The sequence below is a fragment of the Carettochelys insculpta genome, chromosome 20, assembly GCF_033958435.1.
Source record: "Carettochelys insculpta isolate YL-2023 chromosome 20, ASM3395843v1, whole genome shotgun sequence".
Taxonomy (NCBI): domain Eukaryota; kingdom Metazoa; phylum Chordata; order Testudines; family Carettochelyidae; genus Carettochelys; species Carettochelys insculpta.
In genome coordinates this window covers 2,014,420-2,040,323 of record NC_134156.1, presented here as the reverse complement: position 1 = coordinate 2,040,323, position 25,904 = coordinate 2,014,420, and the positions used below count along the sequence as shown (strand labels likewise).

At 41.9% G+C, this 25,904-nt stretch overlaps 1 protein-coding gene across 4 annotated transcripts in view; it reads left to right on the top strand.

Annotated features, from left to right (window-relative positions):
* Window positions 1-25,904, top strand: part of MYH10 (myosin heavy chain 10) — a 112,325-nt gene that overhangs the window by 27,228 nt on the left and 59,193 nt on the right. For all 4 annotated transcript variants that reach the window (XM_075014219.1, XM_075014218.1, XM_075014217.1 and 1 more), the window contains exons 4-5: window positions 10,835-10,862; window positions 19,878-19,980. In XM_075014219.1, coding sequence (XP_074870320.1) covers window positions 10,835-10,862; window positions 19,878-19,980 — 131 coding nt within the window. The remainder of the gene's footprint in view (window positions 1-10,834; window positions 10,863-19,877; window positions 19,981-25,904) is intronic.

Here is a 25,904-nt window from a genome sequence, read left to right as displayed (position 1 = left end):
GTTCTCAGTTTTGGGGAAAAAAAGGAAGAATGTGTGTCGTCTTTTAAAAACAAACAAACAAAAAAAAAAACCAATAGTTTAAGACTTGCATTTATCTGGAAGAGTGGATCTCGTTTGGGAGACACAACGGCAATAAAATTTTAGTTTAATTTTCCCTATTCAGAGATTATTTGTAAATGAAATCTGCATGGTGTCTCTACTCTTCAGTCAGGTTAAGAATAAGTTTCTCTCTTACACTAGGAATGGGCACCTTGCCATTTTTGCATTTCATCTGGTAGGGAATGTCTGGCTCCCATACTACAGAATGGAAGTGCACAAATATAGAGAGCCCAACTGAAGACGACAACAATTATTAGAGTACTTGGGCACATGACTTACGAAGAGAAGCTCGGGGAACTGGGCTTATCTAGTCTTCAGGAAAGAAGACTGACGGGGATTTGATGGCAGGTGCAGCCTTCAACTACCTGGAGAAGGCTTCCAAAGAGGATGAAGCTAGGCTGTTCTCAGGGGCAGATGACAGAACAAGGAACAGTTGTCTCACGTTGCAGTGTGAGAGGGCTATCTGGGCTATATTGAATATTAGGGGGGTGGAGTACTGAAATGGGTTGCCTAAGAAGGTGGTAGACTCTTCATCCTTAGAAGTGCTTAAAACTAGGCTTGATGAAGCCCTGCCTGGAATGATTTAGTTGGTTGGCTCTGGTTTAAGCAGGGGCTTGAACTAGGTGACCTCCTGAGGACTCTTGCAACCCTACTTTTCTCATTCTATGACATGTTGCGAGAATTCTATATTGGATATGGAGCAGGCTGGTTTTGGGTAAACAAAGCCTTATAGCTAAGCTTTATGCAGGATACTCATCCTATAAATTTTAATACAATAATGCTTGGCGATCTTGTGTCATTAAATAACCAAAAAAGCAAAAACTCTTTTGGTAGAGAACTGCATATGTGCACACCTAGGTAAAGAAAATGGGCTATAATAAACACATGGCTTCTTTAAGTATACTCTTGGTTGGTAGTGTCCCTGCTGTAATAAAAATGCATTTGGGGAAAAGCATTTGTTTATCACAAATGGAGAAGGGTTGAAAGTGGACCTATATGCAACAGGTGAATTAAGTCTCTGTAGGTAGCCTAAATAAGAATTGAACAAGTGATGGAAACACACATTGCCTTCACTCCTCTCTTGATAACATGAACTAGTTTGCCACTGTGTGTGAATGCACTCATATCCAGCAGGACCTGCTATCAGATTTCTAACTTCCTAAAAGTCTTTTAACTATTGCTTTTCACATAACTAGATCACAGTTGATGTGTTTAGCAGAGAGCAGCCTTTCTTTGACTTTTGCTGTCAAACTCCCATACAGTCTGATATAGTTATAATTGGTTGGTTGGTCTTGAGGCTGTACTGTATTACTCAGTGTGCGTTTCTGTTTTGTTTTCCAGGCAGTTCTGGGGATAGAGTAGACTACTAGCTGTCTATAAGTGGCTTTTTAAACTTTGGATAGGTTAGGAGATGATGCTGGAGTATTGTACTGTAAAATCTTACATGAATTCAAATTATGGCAGGGGCTGTTTGTTCATACTGGAAACAAAAATTGTTAAGGGAAACTTGCTTTTGGTGACATAAACTAACCTTGTAATTTTGGGATTAGCAAATATAGTTTCCATTTGGTTAGTTCTAAAACCAGAGAGGAGAATATATGACATGAATGATAAAACCAGATAAGATGGTTCTTAGGGGATAAAATGCTTCTCTTTCTGCCACACACAGGTCAGCTCCAACTCTTGATAATTTGGCCAATTAAATCTTCATTTTGAAGGGAGAATATGCAGGAACTAGGATACTTTGTGCCTGCCCTCACGCCCCCTGCATCACCAAGGTCTGATGATGTGTGGACAACCCAGATGTTAATACAATTTCTCAACAAGAGAGAGGCCTTAGTTCCTCCTGCAGTAAATTCTGAAGTTAGCCATGCTCCTCTGGCCATTTCCCTTGCAAATTCACTTACAGCTGTTGATTTCCAAAGCATTTTGTATCAGAACCATGTGCAAGACCAAGGTGATGGACTATACAGACTGGAGTTGTAACCTAAAACTTCTTTTTAAAGACTTCTCATTCTGTGGTGCAAATTGAGTTGTGCTCACTGCCTTTTCCTCTGGTCCACAGCAGGAGGGAGTGGGAAATTGGGGTCAGGGCTGTTTTTCCCCAGCCAGTGGGAAGAAGTGTGGGGTGGTGGCAGGCCTGGGGCTGTGGTAGTTTTCCAGGCCCTCACCCGAGCCTGGTGGGGCCAGGGCAGGTTTGGGGTTCCTGACCCCAGCATCTCTGGAGGTGGGGGTCTAGTACTGGGGGGCAGCTGGACTCTTCCTGCACAGTGCTGTGGCTGAGCGTTGGGGGTGGGGGGTGGGTGGAGGGACCCTTTCCTATCCCAGAAGTTTGGAGAGCCTTGCCTCCACATAGCCTATGTCTTCCCGCTGCGTCCGTCCGCAGTGGTCACTCTGCAGTATCATTGTTCCCTCTGCTCACTGCCCCCCAGTGGTGAGTATGACCTATGTCGTCCTACCTGTCAGTGCCCCCTCCCTTTCTTTGTTCTGGGAAATCTTGGGATTTCAGGCATTTCCCACTTTCCAGGCACAACCAAACCCTGACCTTGGCTTAAGTTAGGGTAAGAAGATTCTGCATATCAAATTTTGTGGCCATAGTTCTAATAGTTTGAGTTCTTGAACAAATGCAGCACCAACAGATGCACTCTAAATTTTATATATAAAATATTTTAAGGTGATGGGAGAACTGCTTGTCACACTCCATTTTCATGTCTTAAAATCCTATTTAAGTTCACTAGTGATCAACTTTGTGTGTGTCAAACTATTTTCTCTTCAAATGCAAGTGTGTTTGGGCCCAAGAGTTAAAATAATTTGGGCTTAAACGAGAAGTTTTGGAGTTTCTTTTTTGGGGTTTTTATCTACTCGCAAGAAAAGTTAACGCTGCTTGATCATCTAAATAGTCATACATTGTTTTGCCTACTGTTGGAAAGGCTCCATTTTGTTAAGCTCAGAATATAAACTGGAAACTGCACTGCACAATGACAGCTCTGTTGCAGAGCATATAGCTGGCATTTAGCAGTGTTGCTGTCAAACTGTTTCTGTATTGTTGTTGTCCCATTTAATGAATTTCCTGTCTGGAAGGATCTTAAGTGCTGAAGTCTGCACAGATCAACTCTTGTGATGCCCTTCCGAAAGAAGTAAAGTTGGTGGAAATATATACACTTGATCTGTCTCCTCTCCGCGCCCCACCCCCCGCCCCCCAAACCCTGGCCCTGTGCTTACAAAGCAAAAAGGCTCATTCAAATAATAGAGTAATAAAAATGAGGACCCAGTGGGATCTTAGTAAGCTGCCTTTTTTTGGTCTCCTGTGCCAGAGCCAGGACTAAGTATTATTGAGACCATTCTAGACTGTTGTTGGCCTAACCTTTTCTTAAAAGGCTACCTCCAAAATGTTTGATGGATCTCTGGTTGGTTGATTTGAACAATTTATTAAGAAATGGCGTGTCCTTCTAGAACTCTGGGAAGAAAATTGAGTATTTAACATTGGATTAAAGAGGACTGTAGAGGGTAGGCTCAGTATACTGAAACCTATTATCCAGAGCCTTGAACTTCAGATAAATTGCTGATGCTGTCAGAATTTCTGAAGACACTTCAGGAGATGTTGGCAAAAGAAACGCCTCACTAGAAGTTTTAAGCTTCAGGGAACAAGGAAGCAGTGGCTCAAACACTAACACCACCTCATTTTCTTGTGAACATTTATAACCCAAGGATGGTACTGCCATGGGATGAGTGTCTCAAAATCCTTCCTTATTTATGCCAGTCATAATAAATTTCAGGGCTGGAGCAAAATGATTTAATCAATACATATTCACTGACTTTTGAAAAAAGTCTCTCCCCTGAATTCATGGAAATCATTAGCCAGGCAACTTGAAACAGTTCCTTCAGTTGCTAAGCTGACTTCCGCCTTGAAATTCGCAACTTGGGAGGAGCTGGTTGCAAGAATCCAAATCTAGATCAGCTTCTCCCCTAGTTGCTTTCTCCACCTTCTGTAATAAGGAAACTGACTCCAGTTATTTCAAGAATTTATTGGTTAATTAGTGCCTTTCTGTATTTTTCCCAGCAGTCGTCTGTATAGTGGGGGGGTCAGGATTTCAGCTACCAAATTCTGTGCTTTGGGGATCTTTTTAGGTTTTTTGTCTAAAATCCCTGATCTCCCTTTTCCTCATTAGGTTGTCAGTAGTAGACCTGGGCCATGATGCACTCTTTTTTTAATACCCCTTTTGTCCTTAGCCAGAGATTGTCGACAGGTTTTCTTGCAACTCTGTGTCAACCTCAATCTAGTATGTGTGTCTTGATTAAAGACGACTACTGTTCCTGCTTTTTCCCTACCTGTCTGTCTTGATCAACCTGTACCCTTCTATACCAATGCTCCAGTCAACGAATTATTTCACTCTCTGTAAATTATGTTGTCATTGTGATTAGTCAGTAGTGTTCCTAGCTTTCTTGCTTATTCCCCATGTTTCTTGCATTAGTATAAGATAGATAATCATGTTGAACATGTGCTCTTTTGAAGAGAACACTAGGGAAAGCACCATTATAATCTTTAGCCAATAAAGTATATAAAACTTGGCCCGTGAATCATGCTGCTGTTTTGGTTTACTAGTTTTATTAGTGGTATGATTGAAGATACTATAACTACCAACATTTTTGCAGCACGGTGTTTGTCAAACCATACGTGTTGCTTCTGAAATATTTTAAGTTTCTAAAAGGGAAAAAAAAGTGGATATTTTGTGAACTCTCAAGAATTGGGGGATTCCTCCCTAAGAAGGCTCATCCCACATGCCACTATTACTTGGTGACGTTAATGCACTTTTGAGAAGCGTTGTAACCTTTAAGGTTCATTTGTCTAGCATGCGTAACATCCTTGTTTTAGTCCTGTTCTTTTGTTTCTTTTGTATTAATTTCCTCACTTGCTAATATTCATAAGTGAGTTTCTGTTTCATCGTATCAGGTCTTGATGGGGTCACAGTAGTGCATGTGAAGCTTTTGGTTATCTTGCTTTGAGGTCCGACAAGAATCCGTTCTTAATTGAGTACCAGTAGATTAGTTGCTCGTGCAAGAGAAACTGAGATGAAATCTTGTTGGTATGCCACATTTTGGGGCTGTGAACTATCACATCTTGCATGATACTTGCATTTTGTAACCCAGTCTGTGGAGCTGTGGCAAATCCCATCGTGGACTGTTAAATCTTGCCCCGCCCTCAACCTCTGCAGTCTTTTGTGGTTTTTACCCTGTGCTATACAGATTTCATGGGGGAAGACCAGGATGTCTCAAATTTTGGGTCAGGGCTCCCAAAGTAGTTTCATGGGTGGCCACAGTTATTTTAGGGTGTGTTGGAATATTGTCCCTCTTATTTCTGTGCTGCCTTCAGATCTGGGTATCTGGACAGTGGTGCCCTGTTCTGATGGCAGTGTTGCACCAGCAGCAGCACAGAAGTAAGAGTGGCGATACCTTATTATTCTATCCTTCCTTCTGTGCTACCAGCCAGCAGCCACTACTGCTGTCTTTAGAGCTGGGCAGTGAAGAAGTGAGGATAATAGTACCACAACCATTCTCCACATCCCTCTGCAAGAAAATTGTTATTCCCCAAAACTTGCTTTTTGAGTTGGGATCCCTACAGTTACAATACTGACATTTCAGATTTATAATTTAAATCATGACATTTATGACTTTTAAAATCCTATGACCTACAATGGGCCATGAATTTGATCGGGCCCTACTTATCTGCATTCCCACAGACCTTCTGAGATGTTAAGCATTTAACTGTGCTGGGATTGCTTCTGGCCACCAGGAGCTGCTGTGGTACTTTCACTGTTTGTGGCCATGCAGACGCTCTTCCTTTCGCTACTCCCCCTGTTGTTGCATTTTGCAGGGAAGGGGCAGCTGAGAAGAGGAGGAAAGAGGTGAGGGTATACCCTGCCTCTTTTGAGCCCCAAGCACCATCACCCTGTTTTTAGTTTTCTTTACATCCAGCATCGTAAGGTGCCTGTCATCAGCCCATACTCCCTCAAACATACAGGTACCCTGGTACCATCCATTATGCGCCAGACACCTCGTGGTACTCATGCACTTAAGTAACCCTCATAGGTTTCATAAACATTCCTGTCTGTCAGCCAGAGCTGCCAATTTTTTATGTAGCTTCATGACATGTCATTGCAAAGGGCAGGGTGTATGGAATGTAACCTGAAGTGTGTGAAGTATCGGAGGGGTAGCCGTGTTAGTCTGGATCTGTAACAGCAACGAAGGGTCCTGTGGCACCTTTATAGACTAACAGAAAAGTTTTGAGCATGAGCTTTTGTGAGCACAGACTCACTTCATCAGTCTGTGTGAAGTGTGTGGTTATCCTGCAAACGCTCGAATAGCTCCTTTTACGACTTGCATAAAATGTCACACCACTCTTCAGAGCTTGACATCTAACTATCTTAACTACATTATACTCCATATTCCTTGCAAAGTATCAGTTTTATGTTCTAAAGTATTTACAAACCTAACTAGTGATCAGGTAGTCATTGAAAAAGGGTTGGCAATTTTTTTGGGGAAAACTAGCTTGGGATAGGGCCCTGGTAAATACTGGCTTAAAATTATTTTACCTAACTTGCTGGTTTTAGAATATATGAATGACAATATTTAACGGTGGGATAATACCTTTTGTACTATCTTATTTCACAGAAGTAAAATCAGAAAAGATCCTCCTCTTAAAGTAATGTGCTGTTGTCTTGGCTACCTCAAACAGCTTCTCTTGAAAACATTAGAATCTGAGAATTCCCCTTCTCTGCTAAGCAATGAAAATAACATATGTTGTTACCTAACTTTTGATTGCTAAGCAGAGGAGGAGAATTCCCAGATTCGGACATTTCAGTTAGTTTAAATCAAACAAGCTAGCTATCCAGTCCAGTAGTCTTTCTTGATCTTGCCGGCTGAAGTATAATTGCTACAGCTAAACTCAGTTGTTAGAGTGACTCAAGTAAAACTATTTCAATACAAGAAAAAATGGAGTACAGCTTTATCCAGTTAATGGGTATATTGAGAAACTTCATGGAAGATGGCAAAGTGTCTTGGATGCAGAAAAAGCAAGAAAGGCAGACTGTACGAGGAAAGATTTTGTAGAACACCGGGGGAAGAACAAAAATAAAAGAACAACTGACTGGCTAAACATATGAGAGTATTAGAATTGGAGTCTGAGGATGAAGGTGCTGATAATACTGTATGCCTTTGCCAAATACATCAAATGAGAGATCCAGGCGGACCACAGACAAGGAGGAAGTATCAATTTTTCAACCACAAATGAATGTGTTTGTAACAAACAACTGCAGAAGGGAAACAAAAGACTTCAGAATTGACTTTTAAAAAAAAAATAGTTGAGAGATTCCCTTTTTCTGATATGCAGCAACCTATGGCCTGGCTAAACCCCCTTCTCTCTCTCTCTCTCTCCCCCTCCTCCAATTTCTGGAGAAACGTAACAGATCAATCAATTTGCCTGGAAGTGCATGTTAAAGATGGTTATCAGGATTGAAGTGGTACATGAGGTGGAACTTGAGTAAATCTTTTCAAACTTCAGATACATCCATTCAGAACTGAGGCTTAGGCTTGTTCTAGCATAGAGGTCTGCAACCTGCATCTCTTTACGGACTTCTTTGTGGGTCCCAATGCTGTAATTGCAAAGTGGTTTGTTTGCTTGTTTTGTTTAAAAAAAAAAAAGAAAAAAAAAGCGCTGATTATTTTCAATAAATAGTGAACATGTAAAGGTCCAACAGTGAGCAACTCTTAATAGCAAACAATGTGGCCGCAAAACGTTGGATAACTCCCTCTTTTAATGTGTGCAGTCCATTGAGGGATATGGTACTGTATCTGTGTTTTTTGACTGTGCTGCTAATAAAGTCTCATTCATATGCATTGCAGTTCTTAAATTGTTTTGTCGCATTCAGGAAAAAAATGGCTCTTCCTGTTTTGGTTGCTGACCCCTGGTTTAGCCAGTGCATCAGATTTGGTCTTTTGCTACAGAGTATGTGTGGCTAAATGGACTTGGATTGGTAGCCTGCAACACTGTGTGCTTCTGACCGCTTAACGCTTCAGACCTATGACAGAGTGCATTATTATCCTGTTTTTAACTTCTTTCTCTCTAATAGTGAAAACTATATATGTTGTTCATTTCAGAACTTGAGAAAATACGGAATCAAAATGAATAGGTACTCTGGTGGTCAAAATTACAATTACATATTAAGTGCTGCACCCACTGATTTTTGTTTTATTTATAGAACCTGGAATTAGTTATGTAAGTGAACTATGAAGTGCGCTAGTGAAACAGTTTAAGACAGAAAAACGCGTTAAACTGAAACTAAACTAGTTATTTTTCCCCCCCCCCCCACTACCCAGGGTGGCTTAAAAAAATAGTAAAATGAAAAATAAACTGGGGGGGAAACTCTGTTTAAACCACATTATCCTGAAAAGAATCCCTCTACAGGATGCTTTTCTAAAATACCAGTCATACCACTAGAAACTATAGTACTTGGTTTCACATGACTGCCATGTTGCTGAACCAGGCATTACTGTGGTCATAGCTCTTAAATAAACATTTCTCCTTATGCTAAGAGGAACTAAGTGAAAGCATGAAACTGGCAGATACAAATCTCACTGCATTTCTTCAAAAACTTTGTAACTTGAACTGTTGCTATTGAAAACAGATGCTCAGTGTCTGAGAGGACTGTTTGAATGCAAAACTGGAGGAGGGAAAACAAAGGAGTACTACAGACAGACAGACTGCTTAAGTAGATAAACTTTTATTGGTGCGTTACAGGAAAACTCCTTACTCACCGTATGGAAAACAATTTGGGCTCAGTTGGCTTCTGCTGGTGGGCCAATAGTAGGATCATTTCCATTGATGTCAGCCATGTCCCTGCCCAGCCTGGCTTTTCTTTACATTAGCCTACTGTTAAAGACTGAGGTGGTGGGTACAGCTGAAGTATAGAGCCAGCTGGCAAGGAGCCTAAAGTTATGGATTTACTTTTGATTAACGGAGGGCCTCGGGTGTAGAAGCAGCAGACGGCAGAATAAATCAGGGATTCTTTTTATTCCCTGGGTGTCCTAACCAAGAATTGAGAAGGGGAAAAGTGTCATTGCACCTTTTAGAGGGTTTGAAATTTAGTTATTTGTAATCACAGTAAAAAGTAATGCCCAGTTCAAACTTCTCCTACAGTGAAGCTGTATTTGTAGACTAAGAGTGAAGAACATTTTTAGGACTAATAGTTGCTCCATCCCTGTCAACTAAGAAATAGAGCTGAAGACCATTCTGTCTTGTGGAATACTATACAGAATTGCAATTTCAAAATGACTTTCATCTGCATGGGAATGGAGCCGGAAGTTCTCTCCAGCCCAAAAAAAAAAAAAAAAAAAAGCTGATGTCTCCTGGCTGCATAGTGGGCTTGCCATCTTCTTTGCAAGGATCTTAGTTGTGGATCTTTACAAGTGGTAGCCATTTAAAAGAGGGCATCTTAGCTGATAGCCTCTGTCTGATCTAAGACCAATGAGAGAAGATAATCATTTGTGACACTGAAAGAGAAGGCTCTCTAAAATATGAAAAAGTGGCAAAAATGACCGTTAATCCTAAGTACTCTTAGAAACTATTGTATCTTTTCCATTCTTTTGAGGGAGGAAGGGAACCTCCATACTCGTATGTTACAGGCTGAATTCTAATTGTCTTCATTTTGAAGAATCTGAATTCAACTTGAGGTACATTGACTCCAGCTACACAATTCTTATCTCTGGAGTTGCGTATCTTTAGGTCAAATTGCTTTTGTAGTGTCGATCAGCCCTGAGAGAAGGCTGGGTGGGGTATTTTCATAGGCGTGAGGAGATGCTGAGCTTACTAAAAAATTGGCCAGGGAAAATGAGGGTGGTTTCTTTAACTGAAAGAGTAGAAAAATCTTTGTGCGTGACATGTGCCTTAACATCGCTTTTGAAAAATAAGGACTGTACAGTGAAAACAGCATGTAAAGATGCTGTAACTACAAGAAACCCTGTGACAGTTCATAGTGCATGTCCTTCAGATGGTCTTTTTAAGTTCACAGTAGTGTGTACAATGCTGAGCAGTAGCATGTTATGGAATTTAATTCTGTTCTATATCTTGCTAGGGATTGTTTCCAGTTTTTTTCCCAAATAAACTGAATTAAAATAGCACTTATGAGCTTACTCTTTCACCAGAAAAAGCTGTAGATGTATATTATATTGGCTTCAGACATTCTTGCTGTTTCCAAGTACTTAAAATGTTGTTTGTAGCCAGTGAATCTGAGAGACTGTGTAGGGAACATAAAGCACTAGAAGTAACAACTAGTCTCATTTTCTGTTTGGAAAATTATAGACTACTGGGGTAGTGAAGATAATTTTATGTGTTTTTTTTGTTTTAAATGGAAAGGGTGCTGGCCCTTGCAGGTTTTATTTTTTAACTATTTTAATTTATTATACTGTTAATTTTTTTTCTCCTCTCTCCTTGCTGAGAACAAGATCCTTTATAAACCTAAACAAACAGTAGGTTCCCCCCCCCCACCCCTTTCCAGAATTAATTAATTTCAGGACGCTACTTAAAGACCATGCCATCAAACCTGGTTTGTTTGTTTGTTTTTTAAATTGTTGAATTACAAATTTCACGTTTCTAGATGTCGTCTTCATGCAACTTTGTAGCTTGCAATTACAACAAAATATCAGGACAAATTCACAATCTATATTTTTCTTTGTTTTGCAGACCGTGAGGACCAATCAATTCTTTGCACGTAAGTAAATAATATAACTGAATATGTTGGCCATTTTTTATTATATTAGCGACAGTACGAGGAACTTGGCTATGATTGTTCAGGTTACTTTTGTTTCTACCTTCTAGCAACTGCTTGTACCAATTAGGAACAGGCAATATAAAATCTAATCTAGTCTGATATAAAGACTTTTTGGCTCATTTATAAAATGATACATTTGACCATCACATGCATCTGATGAAGTGGGTCTTTTCCCACAAAAGCTTATGCTCCAAATGATCAGTTAGTCTATAATGTGCCACAGGACTTCTCATTGGTTTTTTACTTGAACAGTGTCCCACTATCAACTTAACTGGAAAATATTAAGTAGCATTTACCATCCAATAAGCATAATGTCTCTAAAAATCATAAACTGAACTTAAAAATGGTTCTCTTAATTTATAGGTCATTAATATTCTGATACTGACGAACCATACTGTTAACTATTCAAAGTTTAGAGACTAGCTGAATTATTATAGAAAAGGATCAGTTACCTACTTAACATATTTGACTTCAAAATTCACTCAAACTAAAATTTTCAGTGTTTTAGTCTATATTTTTGATGGCATGTAGTGCAAAGGGTATATCTCTTGTCATTTAAAAACAAAGTGAGAACCCTCAAATACAAATGGGTTTCTAAAGAATCTGGTTGGTTCTCCACTTTCTTCTCTCTCTAGCTGGATAATAGTTTAGGTCAGACTTCCTTTCTGGTCTCCATTATCTGAATGAATTAGCGTTTGAACAGCCTCTGACCTAATTTAGTGTTTCCTGTCGATCACAGCTCCATGTCTGCTAAGGTACCATCCAGCTGATTTACTTCAAAACACGTCTCATAAAGTAAGGGCTTGTTGGTTAGGCCTTGTGTACACTTACTGACACCATCCATCTACTTCAGCTGCACAAATAGCATAGCTGAAGTCGATATATCACAGCATCTTGTGTTTGGTAAGGTCAGGATTTCAGTCCCTGGGACGCTGGCTGCTCTTCTCTTGGTGCAGTACCAGCATTGACTGGCATGAGGTTGGAGATTGATTTTGCATGCCAACGGCAGATATGATAAATTGACAATTGGCTCAATTGCTGCAATGTCAGTCTGCCTTGTAGTATAGATAAGGTCTTAGGGAAGGATAGTATGGATACTATCATAAATATTCCAGGACACACATACTTGTAGGTTGCCCTAGGGCACTCAAAGCTCAACAGACTGGGTATCTTGCTTCTGATTTGGATAGGTGAAATGCTAATATTTTCCAGCCTATTAAGTAATACTTGAGAAGTGTTGGGGTTTCCCAGGCAGGACATGGTACAGTCCAAATGCAGGGCTACCTTTCATCCTCTTATTGAAAAGTAGGCTAGCTAGGGATGGTAGTGTTCAAGTGGCTATCATTTTGAAAAACAGCTTTTATAAGCAGGATGTGTGTAAGATGCTATCTGCCACCCCACCCCTTGGCAAGCATGAATTAAACCCCTTACCAAGGGCTGGGGGCGGGTGGGGGAGGCAGCCTACAGCAAAGAGGAAAACTTCTCTAGCACCGGTCCCAAAGTTGGGATGGCACCTTTTTGCATTACATCTGTAACACACTGTGTCTCTGAGTAAAGTGGGTCAGTCATTGCCACAGAGGTATTTATCTGTACTGAGTGCCCTGTTCCTTGGCACTCGCCAGAGAGTCTGTCTTTAGTCTATGACATGAGTTCTCCCAGTCCTTAAGCAGGGAACCCTCTTCTCTGATGTCACATAAGCATGCCAGATAGCCATTCAGGACTGAAATACCACCCTATAGTGAGGCAGAATGGGCTTCCACTGACTTAGAGGAGGAGGTTCCAGTTAGTGAACCCTAGTGGCCAAAGCCAGGCTGTGCTCACCCCTCCCACCAGAACACAGAAGAGGAAGTACAAAGGGTGAGTTCTGAGATTCAATTGGGCTACAGCTGCTGAAGGAGCCAGGTGCTCCTGCCTGCTTCTGAGGTAGGAGGCTGCTGTGGATGGCCGTGGAGGTAAGGACTAGTCAGGCTGCTAGGCACCCACTGGCCTACCCACAGAGGAGTTGCTGGGACTACAGTGGTCCTTCTATCCCAGTGAACCGGAAGACCCCTGAATATCCAAGCGAACCCTTAAGGGAGTATAGGAAGTGGCCCGAGAACATTGCTGCTGGGTACCCGGTCAGTGTGTTGCAGCCGGGGGTGGCAGTGGGAGGGCATGTATCTCCCACCTCCTACCACATCACCCCTGAGATGGCGGTTCCACCTTTTTAGGCCAAGGAGATGCGTTTGCCAGCCATCTGCAGGAGTTAAGCCTGTTGCTCTTGTTGTTCAGTTCTCAGTACAGACCTGAGTCATTGATTCTTGGCTACCCCTTCCTGACAAAGGACTTTGCTCATAACTGTTAGTTGCTCTGCCCTGATTTCAGGCTAAAGACCCAAATTTACTGTTGCTTGTCCTGAATGGTTGTAAGCTGTGTGTTGCTCAGCTAATTCCCTTGCTGGGCGTGACACCCAGCAAAGTAAAGAGGTGGAGTGGTTTCCCACAGACCCACAGTATGAAAAACCACCACTAACCTACTACGTTCCCAGATGGGAATGCTATTAGACTGATCAGTATTAAACTATTGAATCATAATCCTTGAGCTATGCTGCTATGGCCCTACTAAGCTTATGGGGCTCTGACGTTTCACTTGATTAAGACTCCATGCTCAGGACAAGTCACTTTATTCATCATCTTCTCTGGCCAAATCACCTATTGAATATAGGAAGAGCCAGACCTGGTGTCTTAGCAACATCAGTGATTTGCCACCAAAGGACCTATCATTGTCACCTTACAAAGTGATGTCTTTGACACCAATTAACTTCGAGGCATTCTAACACCCTTTACAACATCCTAGAGAGTTTGCAGGAGAAACTTCTAATCAGAGAAATGTCAAGAGGAGTTTGATATTTTTGAGAACTGCTAGTGGCATTTCCCAATGTGGACAAACTTCAACTTTCCTCTTCTTGCCTGGAAAGAGACCCTTACAGTTAGTGTGCTGCCAAGGAAAAAGATCATGCAAGATTAATTTTGTTCATAAATCTCTAAGATATGGGTACTATTTGGATGTATGATGTCACCTACCTCAACGATGAAATGGTATGGTTAAGTGTATAAGATCTGTATTGGCAGCTATGGACTTCTTCTAGCGTTCTTCCTTTGCATACTGGACTCAGTTTTTTGTCTGCAGGTGCAGAGATCATTCTGGGGAGGGCAAACTGTTCCAGGGGACCTCAGGTTCTCTATTGTTGGTAGGAATTTTTGGATCAGCTCCCTGGATTATTAAACTAGCTCTGAGGAATGAGCATTATTTATCTTATCCATTTTCAGACCCCTTTAGTTGGTTTAAAAAGGCCAGTGATTAATGGGGTACCATAAACTCTGGGTTTGTCTAGATTAGGAAACCCAATATCCTTTTTCTGGCACGAGTGTAAATGCATTGTTGCTATCAGTACTAAGTGCTTATGCACACCTGCTGGACAATAAGTCTTGAGTCCTGTCTTTGATAGTTACCAATGTTATAAGCAAGATGCCCCAACATCAGGATCTTACTGATGTGAAATGGTAGTAATTATACTAATGTAACAACGCCCTAAAATACAGGCTGAAACAGGAAATGTGGGCTAACAAGAAAATGAAGACTATAGAAGCTTTCCCTTCTGCAAGGAAATGCCAGATCCTTAAATTTAAGGAAGGTGACAGAATTTCTTGTGCTGTTGCTCCTGCCCGTTATGATTAAATGGGAGAGTCTGCTAATCTGTTCCAGACTGGGGACACTGAAATGAAGAAATTCCTGATATGGGATCCAAAGGTTTTGTGAGAAATGTTCAAGTCTCTGCTAGACTTGTTTTTAGCTGTAGGACTCTGTTGATGTTGAAATATGAAAACAGAATGTGCACTTCTTTGCTGGCAATCTAAATTTGAGAACCTTACCACAAGCTTATGGTATTCCCTTCAAAATGGATGGTGACTAGGACTGATAAATGGACACTTTTAGATGCTTAAAACCATACAAGGAGCTGTAATTCAAAGTGGCTTCAGACTGGAGTGGTGGGGTTGGGAAGAAACCCAAGTTTGCTTTTAAAATGACAACAGCAGCAAATACCAAGCATTTCTGTATAAACATCTGGCTGGATACAAGCTCCCTAACATTCCCCTGGCAACTGGTGTGAAAAGATGTGAATCATCTAAGATGAAAAAAGAATAAAAATAGTAAAATCAGTTCTTGGATTATCTGAACTAGTTCAGATATTCAGAGGTACCTCTCACTTCCCAGCAGATGTGGACAGATAGTTAAACGATCCACTCAGCTTTTGGCCTCATCTGCTTTGAGATGTACAAGTTTTTGTAAGAACTTGTTGATGTGTCGACTGTATGTACAAAAAGGCTGTTTGTACTCTTCTTTACAACAGGACTCCACTCTCCACAAATCTATTCACTAGGTCCTCAGAGTGGATTCTTTGCAATGTAACTATGCTTCCTTTTAACCATTTCCATTTAGAGGTTAAATTTTTCTAATGTACCCTTCATTTTTTTTAAAAAACATACCTCAGGCTAGAGATTAAACAACGAACTCTAGTTTTGTTTCAGAATATAAATGTTTGGTTCAGTGTATAAAGTGTTCCTCTAGGAACATGCCAGGTTTATAGAACTATACATGTTTTAAGAACATTAAACAAAGAACTCAGTAAGTCTGGTATCTCTCCATCTTCCCTTTCATAGTGTTACTAGTTTATAGATACAAAAGAGAAATGCTAATTAGGTAGAGGAAAGTGATTTGGCTGTGTCCTGGACAGACCACAGATGTGTTCACATTTGCCCTTGCCATGCTTCAAATTCTTCCTATGAAGAGAAGCACCCTCTGAGCCTTTTTGGAATAGTCCATAGCCTAGAAAAAAGGTCCAGCCTAAATTGTAACTTTTTGAAAAGCACTGGAACCTTGAAACAGTCTCAGGCTTGCTTATTTGCTGAGGAAACCACACTGATACTTACGGGGAAACCTCCATTATTAAATAGCTGGTCTGCAAAAAGAGACTCGTCTTCATAATCAGCCTTCTTAGTGTGTTTGCATACCAAAGATAATGACCAACTTATTAAGCAGTTTTCAAGGACCCTGAACTCTTTGGATCTCTGAAACAGTTTCTTGGAGAAAACAATGAGAAGTCATTGGCACCTTATAGACTACAAAATATTGGAGCATGGGCCTAAGTATGGAGCCTGGTTCACCCTTCTCTTGGCCTTGGCACCAGGGCATGCCAGTTTTCCCAGGCTTCAAGACCTGTGAAAACTGTGGCAAGTGCATGCCAAAAAGTGACCCACACCCTGCCTGCTTAAAGTGTTTAGACAAGAGCCACCAATAGGATTGCTGTCAGACTTGTAGGACATTGGAACCCCAGGACCTTAGAGGACAGGGTGCAGTCAGTGCCTTAAGGTCCTTTGATGGAGGCAGCTCTGCAGCCAGAGAAGTCCCCATCTGCTGGACTGAGTACAGCATCTTTAGTGTGGACTATGCTGGCACTGAGCTTGGCCATGGCACCAGCAAAGGAGAGAGGCGCTCAGCACCATGGTGTAGGGCCACCTCCTAGGAGACATAAGCCTCAGTCCCTGGTGCCTCACAAAAAGAAGAGGAATAACGGGCCAAGCCTCTGCAGCACCAAAGTGGAAGGAGGAGGCTGAGTCACCGTCAGGTGCGCAGCACCATGGACATGCCTCTAAAGGCCGAGCATCGATGACTGACTGTCCAGAGGTCTAGTGCCTGCTCACTGGAGATGCCATCAGCATTCAGACTGGTGCAGAACCTGCTCCAGGTCATGGTGCCCTTCCCACTGCTAAGGAAATTGAAGTGCCCGGGGCAGGTGCTGAGTCCTACTCAGTCCCAGGGCAAGCTGGCTGTGATGGTGCAACCACCTTTGCCTTTAGCACCGGCAGTGATTTCAGTGTCATCCCAGGTGCCATCTCGGTTGGTGCCAGCTCAGGCAGGAGTAGGAGTGCTTGATCTTCCTCACAGCAGAGTCACACATCTCATAGAGCTGGAGGGGACCTCAGGAGGTCATCGAGTCCAGTTCCCCTGCCCTCTTGGCAGGACAAACCACCATCTCACTTTTTTATTTTAAATCTATTTGCCCCAGATCCCTAAATAGGCCACTCGGATTCAGCTCACAACCCTGAGTTTAGCAGGCCAAAGCTCAAACCACTAAGCCATACTGGTACACTCAACAATGCAAGTGTCAAAGCCGTTTCCGCCATGCCTTAGGGGCCAACGCTTCAAACCAGGCTGACCATGGTGGCCGTGGATGCAGGCTGCTCGGTGCAGGTGGGGACCTCCTCCTTGGAAAATGAGTTTACAACTTTACGCTCTGACTTATTTCTGTATGTGCCTGTGGATGTATCCAGACATACCCTACTTTAAACCTAGCTCAGCATTCATTAAAATAATATATATTATCTCTGAGGATTGCATTGTACTTGCTCCCAGCAGTACGATTAAAAGTTTGAAATCTTACTGACTTCAGCAGGATTTGGGGGAAGCTCAGTGTTGTCTGAAAATCAGGCGCCTAGAACATGAAGTGCTATTATGTTGATATTTTCACTAGAAATTTTGTTTTCTGGGTGTTGCTTTTCTCTGAGCAACCGAGGCTGTTCCAATAAACAGTTCTAAATCACCCACCTTCTCTCTCTAATACCCTGAGGTGGGCACATCTTCCCTAAATACAACCTTAAACACAAAGCAGTCACGTAGCACTTTAAAGACTAGCAAAATAGCTTATTAGGTGAGCTTTTGTGGGACAGACCCACTTCTTCAGACCATAGCCAGACCAGAACAGACTCAATATTTAAGGTACAGAGAACCAAAAACAGTAAGCAAGGAGGACAAATCAGAAAAAGATAATCAAGGTGAGCAAATCAGAGTGGAGGGGTGGGGAGGAAGGTCAAGAATTAGATTGAGCCCAGTATGCAGACGAGCCCCTAGAGTGACTCAGAAACACTCCAGATCCACAAACCAGTTAGAACATAAGAATGGCCATACTGGGTCAGACCAAAGGTCCATCCAGCCCAGTATCCCGTCTGCCGACAGTGGCCAATGCCAGGTGCCCCAGAGAAGGAGAACAGAAGACCAATGATCAAGTGATTTATCTCCTGCCATCCATCTCCTGCCCTTGTAGTGAAGGCTAGGGCACCATACTTTACCCCTGGCTAATAGCCATTTATGGACCTAACCTGCAAAAATATATCAAGCTCTTTTTTAAACCCTAATAGAGTGCTGGCCTTCACAGCCTCCTCCGGCAAGGAGTTCCACAGGTTGACTGTGCGCTGTGTGAAGAAAAATTGCCTTTTATTAGTTTTGAACCTACTACTCATCAATTTCATTTGGTGTCCCCTAGTTCTTGTATTATGGGAAAAGGTAAATTAATTTTTCTATGTTCACTTTCTCCACACCATTCATGCTTTTATATACCTCTATCATATCGCCCCTCAATCGCCTCTTTTCCAGACTGAAAAGTCCCAGTCTCTCTAGCCTCTCCCCATATGGGACCTGTTCCAAACCCCTAATCATCTTAGTTGCCCTTTTCTGAACCTTTTCTAATGCCAATATATCTTTTTTGAGGTGAGAAGACCACATCTGCACACAGTTCTCAAGATGTGGGCGTACCATAGTTTTATATAGGGGAAGTATGATATCTTTTGTCTTATTATCTATCCCTTTTTTAATAATTCCTAACATCCTATTTGCTTTACTAACTGCCGCTGCACACTGTGTGGATGTCTTCAGAGAACTATCCACTATAACTCCAAGATCCCTTTCCTGATCTGTCGTAGCTAAATTTGACCCCATCATGTTGTACGTGTAATTTGGGTTATTTTTTCCAACGTGCATTACCTTACACTTACCCACATTAAATTTCATTTGCCATTTTGCTGCCCAATCACTCAGTTTGCTGAGATCTTTTTGTAGTTCTTCACAATCCCTTTTGGTTTTGACTGTCCTGAACAACTTGGTGTCATCTGCAAACTTTGCCAGCTCACTGCTTACCTCATTTTCTAGATCATTGATGAACAAGTTGAACAAGATCGGTCCCAGGACTGACCCCTGGGGAACACCACTAGTCACCCCCCTCCATTGTGGAAATTTACCATTTATTCCAACCCTTTGTTTTCTGTCTTTTAACCAATTCCCAATCCATGAAAGGATCTTTTTTTCCTATCCCATGACCGCCTAATTTACATAAAAGCCTTTGGTGTGGGACTGTGTCAAAGGCTTTCTGGAAATCTAGGTATATTATGTCCACTGGGTGCCCCTTGTCCGCACGTTTATTAACCCCTTCAAAGAATTCTAATAGATTAGTTAGACAACATTTAGTTAACAGTTAGTCAACACTTTAATGGAATGGGGCATTCTGTCAATGACCTAAAGGTATGTGTGTTACTGAAAAGGAATTATCGCACCGTTCTGGAAAGGGAAACAGCCGAGCTAGCTTTTATATTCAAATTTGGCACATTAACACATGGTTTAAATCGTGATGGGAACTTTCTGAGTCACTATAGGGGCTCGTCTGCATACTTGGCTCAATCTAATTCTTGACCTTCCCCCCACCACCCCTCCACTCTCTGATTTGCTCACCTTGATTATCTTTTTCTGATTTGTCCTCCTTGCTTACTGTTTTTGGTTCTCTGTACCTTAAATATTGAGTCTGTTCTGGTCTGGCTATGGTCTGAAGAAGTGGGTCTGTCCCATTCAAGCTCACCTAATAAACTATTTTGCTAGTCTTTAAAGTGCTACTTGACTGCTTTTTGTTTTGATAGTGTATAGACTAGCACGGCGTCCTCTGTTACTATTCAACCTTTAACACGAATACTTTCTCCTTCAGACAGTTATGCAGTGTAAGCCTGAGACAGAAATGAAATTAGGTAGTCTCCATACAAGACTATGCTTGTTAAAACTGAACTTTGGGAATAAAATGTGACCTGTGTCTTGCAGAGGTGAATCTGGTGCTGGGAAGACCGAAAACACCAAGAAAGTTATTCAGTACCTTGCTCATGTTGCTTCCTCCCATAAAGGAAGAAAGGACCATAATATTCCAGTAAGTTTTTCTTTATTTTCAGTGATATTGCTCTTTTCCAGTACCAAGCTTTATTTTGTGTAAATAACCCAAAATGTTGCCACAGGTAAGAGGATTAAAAGCTAATTTTTAGAATTAAAATATATATATGTTGATATGGCTAAGCTAACACTGTCTGTTTTAACAAGAATAATTTGGAAAACATGATTGCTTTTTTAATAGAATGAAAAAAATTGACTGTGAAGCACCATGCTTTTGCATAGATGAGAGCAAGAAACTCTCGTCTAAGTACTTTGCTAAGATTGATATCTTTATATGACATGGTATTGGGAAAACTTAAGTGATTGGTTAAATCACTGTCTTATGGCTTCGACTCTTGCAGTAATGCCTTTTTAATTAAAAAAAAAAAAAAAAAAAAGGCTGCTGGAATTCAGCAAATATCTGACATACATGTTGGTGGGGTATTTGTGTTATGCAGTTCGGAGTCAAAAGATATAAGTGGGTTTCAGGTCATAGTGAGTCCACTATTTGATTTCACTCTAGGAGACCCGTTAACTACCAAAAATACTGCTGTTCATATGCTTTGTATTTTGCTGTGGGACCACAAGTTGTATGACACACAAGGCAGTCTCTGCATTGAACCATTTGTCAAAAAGGGAACCAGTAGCGAGCCCTATGGTTTAGTTCCCCATTTTAAGTTGTCAGATGGACACTTGTGTGTCTTGAACCCAGAGCATATGATGGCTCAAAATCCCAGGAAAGCAGGAGCCAGAACTATTGACTCTCAATTTACATGTGAGTTGGCAATGCTGAAGGGAAACAATAGCAGCAGGAGAGGCTTAAGGAGAACCTGGAAGAGAGAGTAGGGCAGTGGTTCCCACATTTTTTGGCATCATGCCCCCCCCCCATTTGATTTTTTTTTTTTTTTTTTTGAGAAACCCTCAGCCCCTGCACCTCTTTACCATTTTCCATCCCCCTTTTAACAAAAAATTTCAATTTGTAATTTAAAATAAACAAAACCTTGATACAAAAATATTGTTTAAAATTAAAAATAAGTACAAATAGTTCTTGGCCTGAAAATTTGATTAAAAATGTAATTTGAACATCAGAAACAGGAGAAACAAATGAATTTAACATGAGGGATGCTTCTGCATTTTCTTCATAAGTTGGGAAATCCTAGGAGACTGACTATGGACGATCCACGCTAATGGCACAGGCCCCACCTTGTGGATGCCTGGTGCAGTCTAAGCTGGCCAGATGCCTGAGCCCCATGCTGCTGGGGCTGCTTTCCAGACCCCTGCCCTCCCCCAAAGCCAGGCATTGCCATCTCCCCATATAACCTGATCCCCCTCCCCCACTAACCTACATTCTCTCACCTTTGCAGGAGGGCAGCTAGCTCCACGTGGGCCTTCCCTGCCTGCCTGCTTTTTGTAGCAGCTGAGCCAGGTTGCCCATGTGAAATGGCAGGGGCTGAGAGCCGGAAGCAAAATATGGCTCTTTCTTGGGATGGGAGGGAATGGCTGGGGGTGGGGGGGCTGGGTCACCTTGCGCCCCCCCCACATAATTTCTTCAGTGCCCTCCCTCTTCCCTGGTGTATGCCCTGCAGTTTGGGAAACCATGGTGTAGGGGAGAGACCAGAGGGAGTCTCCTGGGTTCCTGTGCATTCCTGGGAGAGTCTTTGACAGGTCGTGTGTGGGGAGAGAATTTTAAATTATGACCTCAACATCAGCAAACATTTAATTTGCCTTTGTGCGCAGTGTAATTATGCAAGCGCTGCTAAGCACACACTAACTCTGTCTTTTTTCTTGTCTGTCGGTGTTCTGGCCCTGGAGCATCCAGAGTCAGCGCCTATGCTTGTGCGGAGCATTTATGTTACGCACAGTGTCTCGGTCAGTTATAAATGGCAGGAAGTGCCTTGTGGTGATTTGAGTCTTGTGCCAGGAGGGCCACAAGGGTGTGATTTAAGTGGTATAATGAGACTTGGTTCCTGTTTTCAGGGTTTGCTTTGGGAAAGTCATATTTCCTCCAGTTTAATTACTTCATTTAAATATTTTTTTGTTAAGGACAATCCTGGCTCTGCGCTGCCATTGACATACCATGTAGCTTTAGGCAAGTCACCACTCCTTTCTCTGTTTCCTCATCTGTGAAACTGCCCATATCTCCCAGGGATGCTGTGAAGATTGATTTTTACTTAATGTCTGTGCAGTGTACAGACTTTGTGTATGAGGTGCCATGAAGATAAGTATATAGAAGGGAAAAGCATACTGGTAGTGTCAGGTTGGATTCCCAATCGTGACAAATTAGTGGACTCTTGTGAAATTTCATCTTAATCTCTTTTTGCCTGAGTTCTCTTGAGTAAAATGGGATAATATAATTGTTGTCTTGCTGGGAATAAATTCATCAATAGTGTGTGTGGCACTTGGGTATTGCAGTAGTTGCCATAAAACAGCCTGTGGTGAAAGTAAGCTTTTACGTTCTGTGTTAAGCTTTGGGTGGTGAGCAGTGCACAGGCATGAAGTGGCACCTGAAGGATGAGGGTCAGAAGAAATGCCTCATTTACCATGTGCCATCTCTTGTGAGCAGGGAATGAGGCAAAGTCCTGTGCAATGTGTAGGAAAATGCCATTTGTAATCCATAACCTAAAGGATATTAGGGAGGGGAGCAGAATTGAGGTTGCCTAAAGCAACATAACTTTAAAAAAATTAGTCTGAAGGAAATGCATTGAAGTGGCAAAGTCAAGCACACAGTTAATGTAACTGAAGTTTAAAAAAAAAACTAAAATGTATTAAATATTGGGATTCCTACTTTGCTAACATTTGATTTTTTTATGGCAGTACGTGGTAATACACTCGTTTTTGTTTTATCACTTTACTGTCTCCCTCTTGATCTCTTTTGGCTTATGCTGAGCTGCAGGGAGGGTGTCAAGTGGAGTTGAGTTTACACTAATAGATGTGGGAAAAGGGATACAGTAAGGGAATTTTATCAGTTTATTTGTATATTTTTGCCTGTGTGAGTATACACTCATTTAAAAAAACCCTAAGGTTGCAAAGTTTAGCACTAGCACTCATAATTTAGGATATGCAAACAAAAAAAAAGGTTGCCAGTGCAACCGTACTTTTGCCAGCTCTATGTGCATGTGTGTGGTGTATACATTTAAAAGCTCTGTTTCCTGGGTGCTAGATAGTCAAATGTGCTGGACCTTGGAATGAAGACAGCCACTGCAGGGGGCCGAGCAGCCACTGATACTGGCCCTGGCCAGGCAGGTGGCTCCTGGCTTCACTGAAGCTGCAGGCTGGACAGATGGTCCTGCAGCCACCAGCTCCCACAGCTGCCAGCCTCCCTAGCCCTGTGGCAGTGCTGGCTGTGTGCTACCAGCGGAGCAGGTGCCAGTTATCCAAATTCCAGATAACCTGGGTTATACTGTATTATGTTGTGTTTTTTAATTACTTGACTCTGAGCTTTTTTTTCCTTAGGACATTTTCCTACTGGTTCTGTCCTAAATCTTGTTTTTTCTAATGAGAAGTGCCTTGATTTACTGAATGTGTGGTGGGCTCTGACCTTTTACCTAGAGAGAACAAAGCCTTTCTGAAAATCTGCACTCCTGTTCATCTCCACAGCTGAGTGAATGAGGGGTCAGCTGTCTCTACCCAGAGAGTTTGAAACAGGATCATTATGTGCATCTGTGCCCGCTATGACCTGCATTACCCCCCCGCCCCCCCGACTGTGTGGGCACACTTGACTGGGGCACAGGCTTTGGTGATGGTGTTCCTGGATCACATCCATATCCAAAGCATCAGGTGGCTATATGGTCATCAGTACATACTTCTGCCACAGACTACACCATCTCCCAAGCTAGGGAGGATGCTGGCTTCAGCAGGGGGATCCTGCAGCCTTCTCATTCATAACTCCTACCCGCCTCCGAGTGGACACTGCTGATAGTCACCTATTGTGGGATGGAGATGAGCAAACATTGGAAAAAGCCGTTCTTTGAGGTGTGTAACTGGCATTCTTAGAGACGCGGAATGGATGTGAGCAACACAACAGGTTACTTGTCTTTGCTCAATATCCATTATGTGCCAGCAGTGAACACAGATGGCACCAAGAGATCTGGGAGGTGTTGGAAAGACTAACTGGAGAGTGGGCGAGGGGACCTGGAGCTGGGTAGAAGTGCATAGAGCCCTTCTGTGCAATAAATCAGAGACCTTGCAGGAAGAGTATGATCATATAGTGGAAGACTGCATGGACAGGCAGTGCTAGAATTTTGATTAGCTTTTATCTGAAGCTTACTTTGCAACCTTAATGTTCTTATGGTAACCTTTTGATATACAATTCCAAAAGTGGAGAGAAGTCAAATATTGACAAAATGCTTGTGTGCTTCCATGGTGTGTTAAAAATTCCAATACAGAGTTTATAAATTCACGGTGCAGGGAGAGAAATGGAGCAGAATTAGGGGCATGAAACTGAATATGTTTGCAACAGTTAACAAAGCTACAGAGAGAGAGCCGTACTAGTCTGTAGACTATCAGAACAAAAAAGCAGTCTAGTAGCACTTTAAAGACTAAGAAAATAATTATTATTTTGTTAGTCTTTAAAGTGCTACTAGACTGCTTTTTTGTTTTAACAAAGCCAGGGAGTCTTCTGAAGAGTAGGAGGGGCTGGGAGCCTTCAAAACCAGGAGCATTTCTATTTTAAGAAGTAAAATAATACATCTCGCATCTAGTTCAAATGGAAAGTATTTATGAAAATAGACACAATCTATATTTTGCAAATAACCTTTTTTATTTTTAAAAGAAGTCCTAAAACCTTTAGTATAGGGCTGGTACACATAAGCTTTCAGTAGTTTTAACTAGTTTTAACAGAAGGGGGTAGCCCAGTGGTTGGAGTATTGACCTCATAAACCAAGGGTTGAGAGTTCAGTCTTTGAGGAGGTCATTTAGGAGTCTGGGGCACATAAATTTCTGTGAGCCCGACTGACAAATAACTATAAAAGAAGGGGTATTAATGTATTTCAGTTAAAGATCTTGTCTAGACTAGCCTCTGTAGCGTCAGGATTGTCTCATGAGGCATGTTCATGGGAATTGCTGATTGGTCCAAAGTGAACAAAACCTCAAAGTGACTGAGCAGCTAGCTTGCTTGATTAAGAACCTCTTGAGAGGCATTTTTCCTTGCTATCAGATAGCCTTATTTTTTTGAACATAGAGGTTACAGCATATGTTTGACTTGGTGTTGGGTGTGTGGTTTTTTTTTTTAATAAAATGATAGTGTCATAGAATAACAGGGCTGGAAGGGACCTGAAGAGGTCATAGAGTCCAGCCTCCTGCTTCAAGTAGACTCAACCCCAGCTAAATCATCCCAGCTACGACTCTGTCAAGCTGAGGTTTAAAAACCTCTAGGGATGGAGATTCCACCACCTCTCTAGGAAAAGCATTTCATTGCTCCACCACCCGCCTGGTGAAGTAGTTTTTCCTAATATCCAACCTATTACTCTCCTTCTGTAACTTCAGGCCATTGCTCCTTGTTCTGCCATCTGTTGCCACGGAACAGTTTCTCTCCATCCTCTTTAGAGCACCCCTTCAGGAAGTTGAAGGCTATTGAATCACCCCGCAGTCTTCTCTTCTGCAAACTAAATAAGCCCAAATCCCTCAGCCGCATCTCATAAATCCATGTGCCTCTGCTCCCTAATAATTGTTGTTGCCCTCTGCTGAACTTGCTCCATCACATCCACACACTTTCTATATTGGGGGGTGCAGAGCTGGACGCAGTGCTACAGATCAACGAAGGGTCCTGTGGCACCTTATAGACTAACAGAAAAGTTTAGAGCATGAGCTTTCGTGAGTTAACTCACTTCTTCAGATGTGTTTCAGTGAGTTAACTCACGAAAGCTCATGCTCTAAACTTTTCTGTTAGTCTATAAGGTGCCACAGGACCCTTCGTTGCTCTACAGA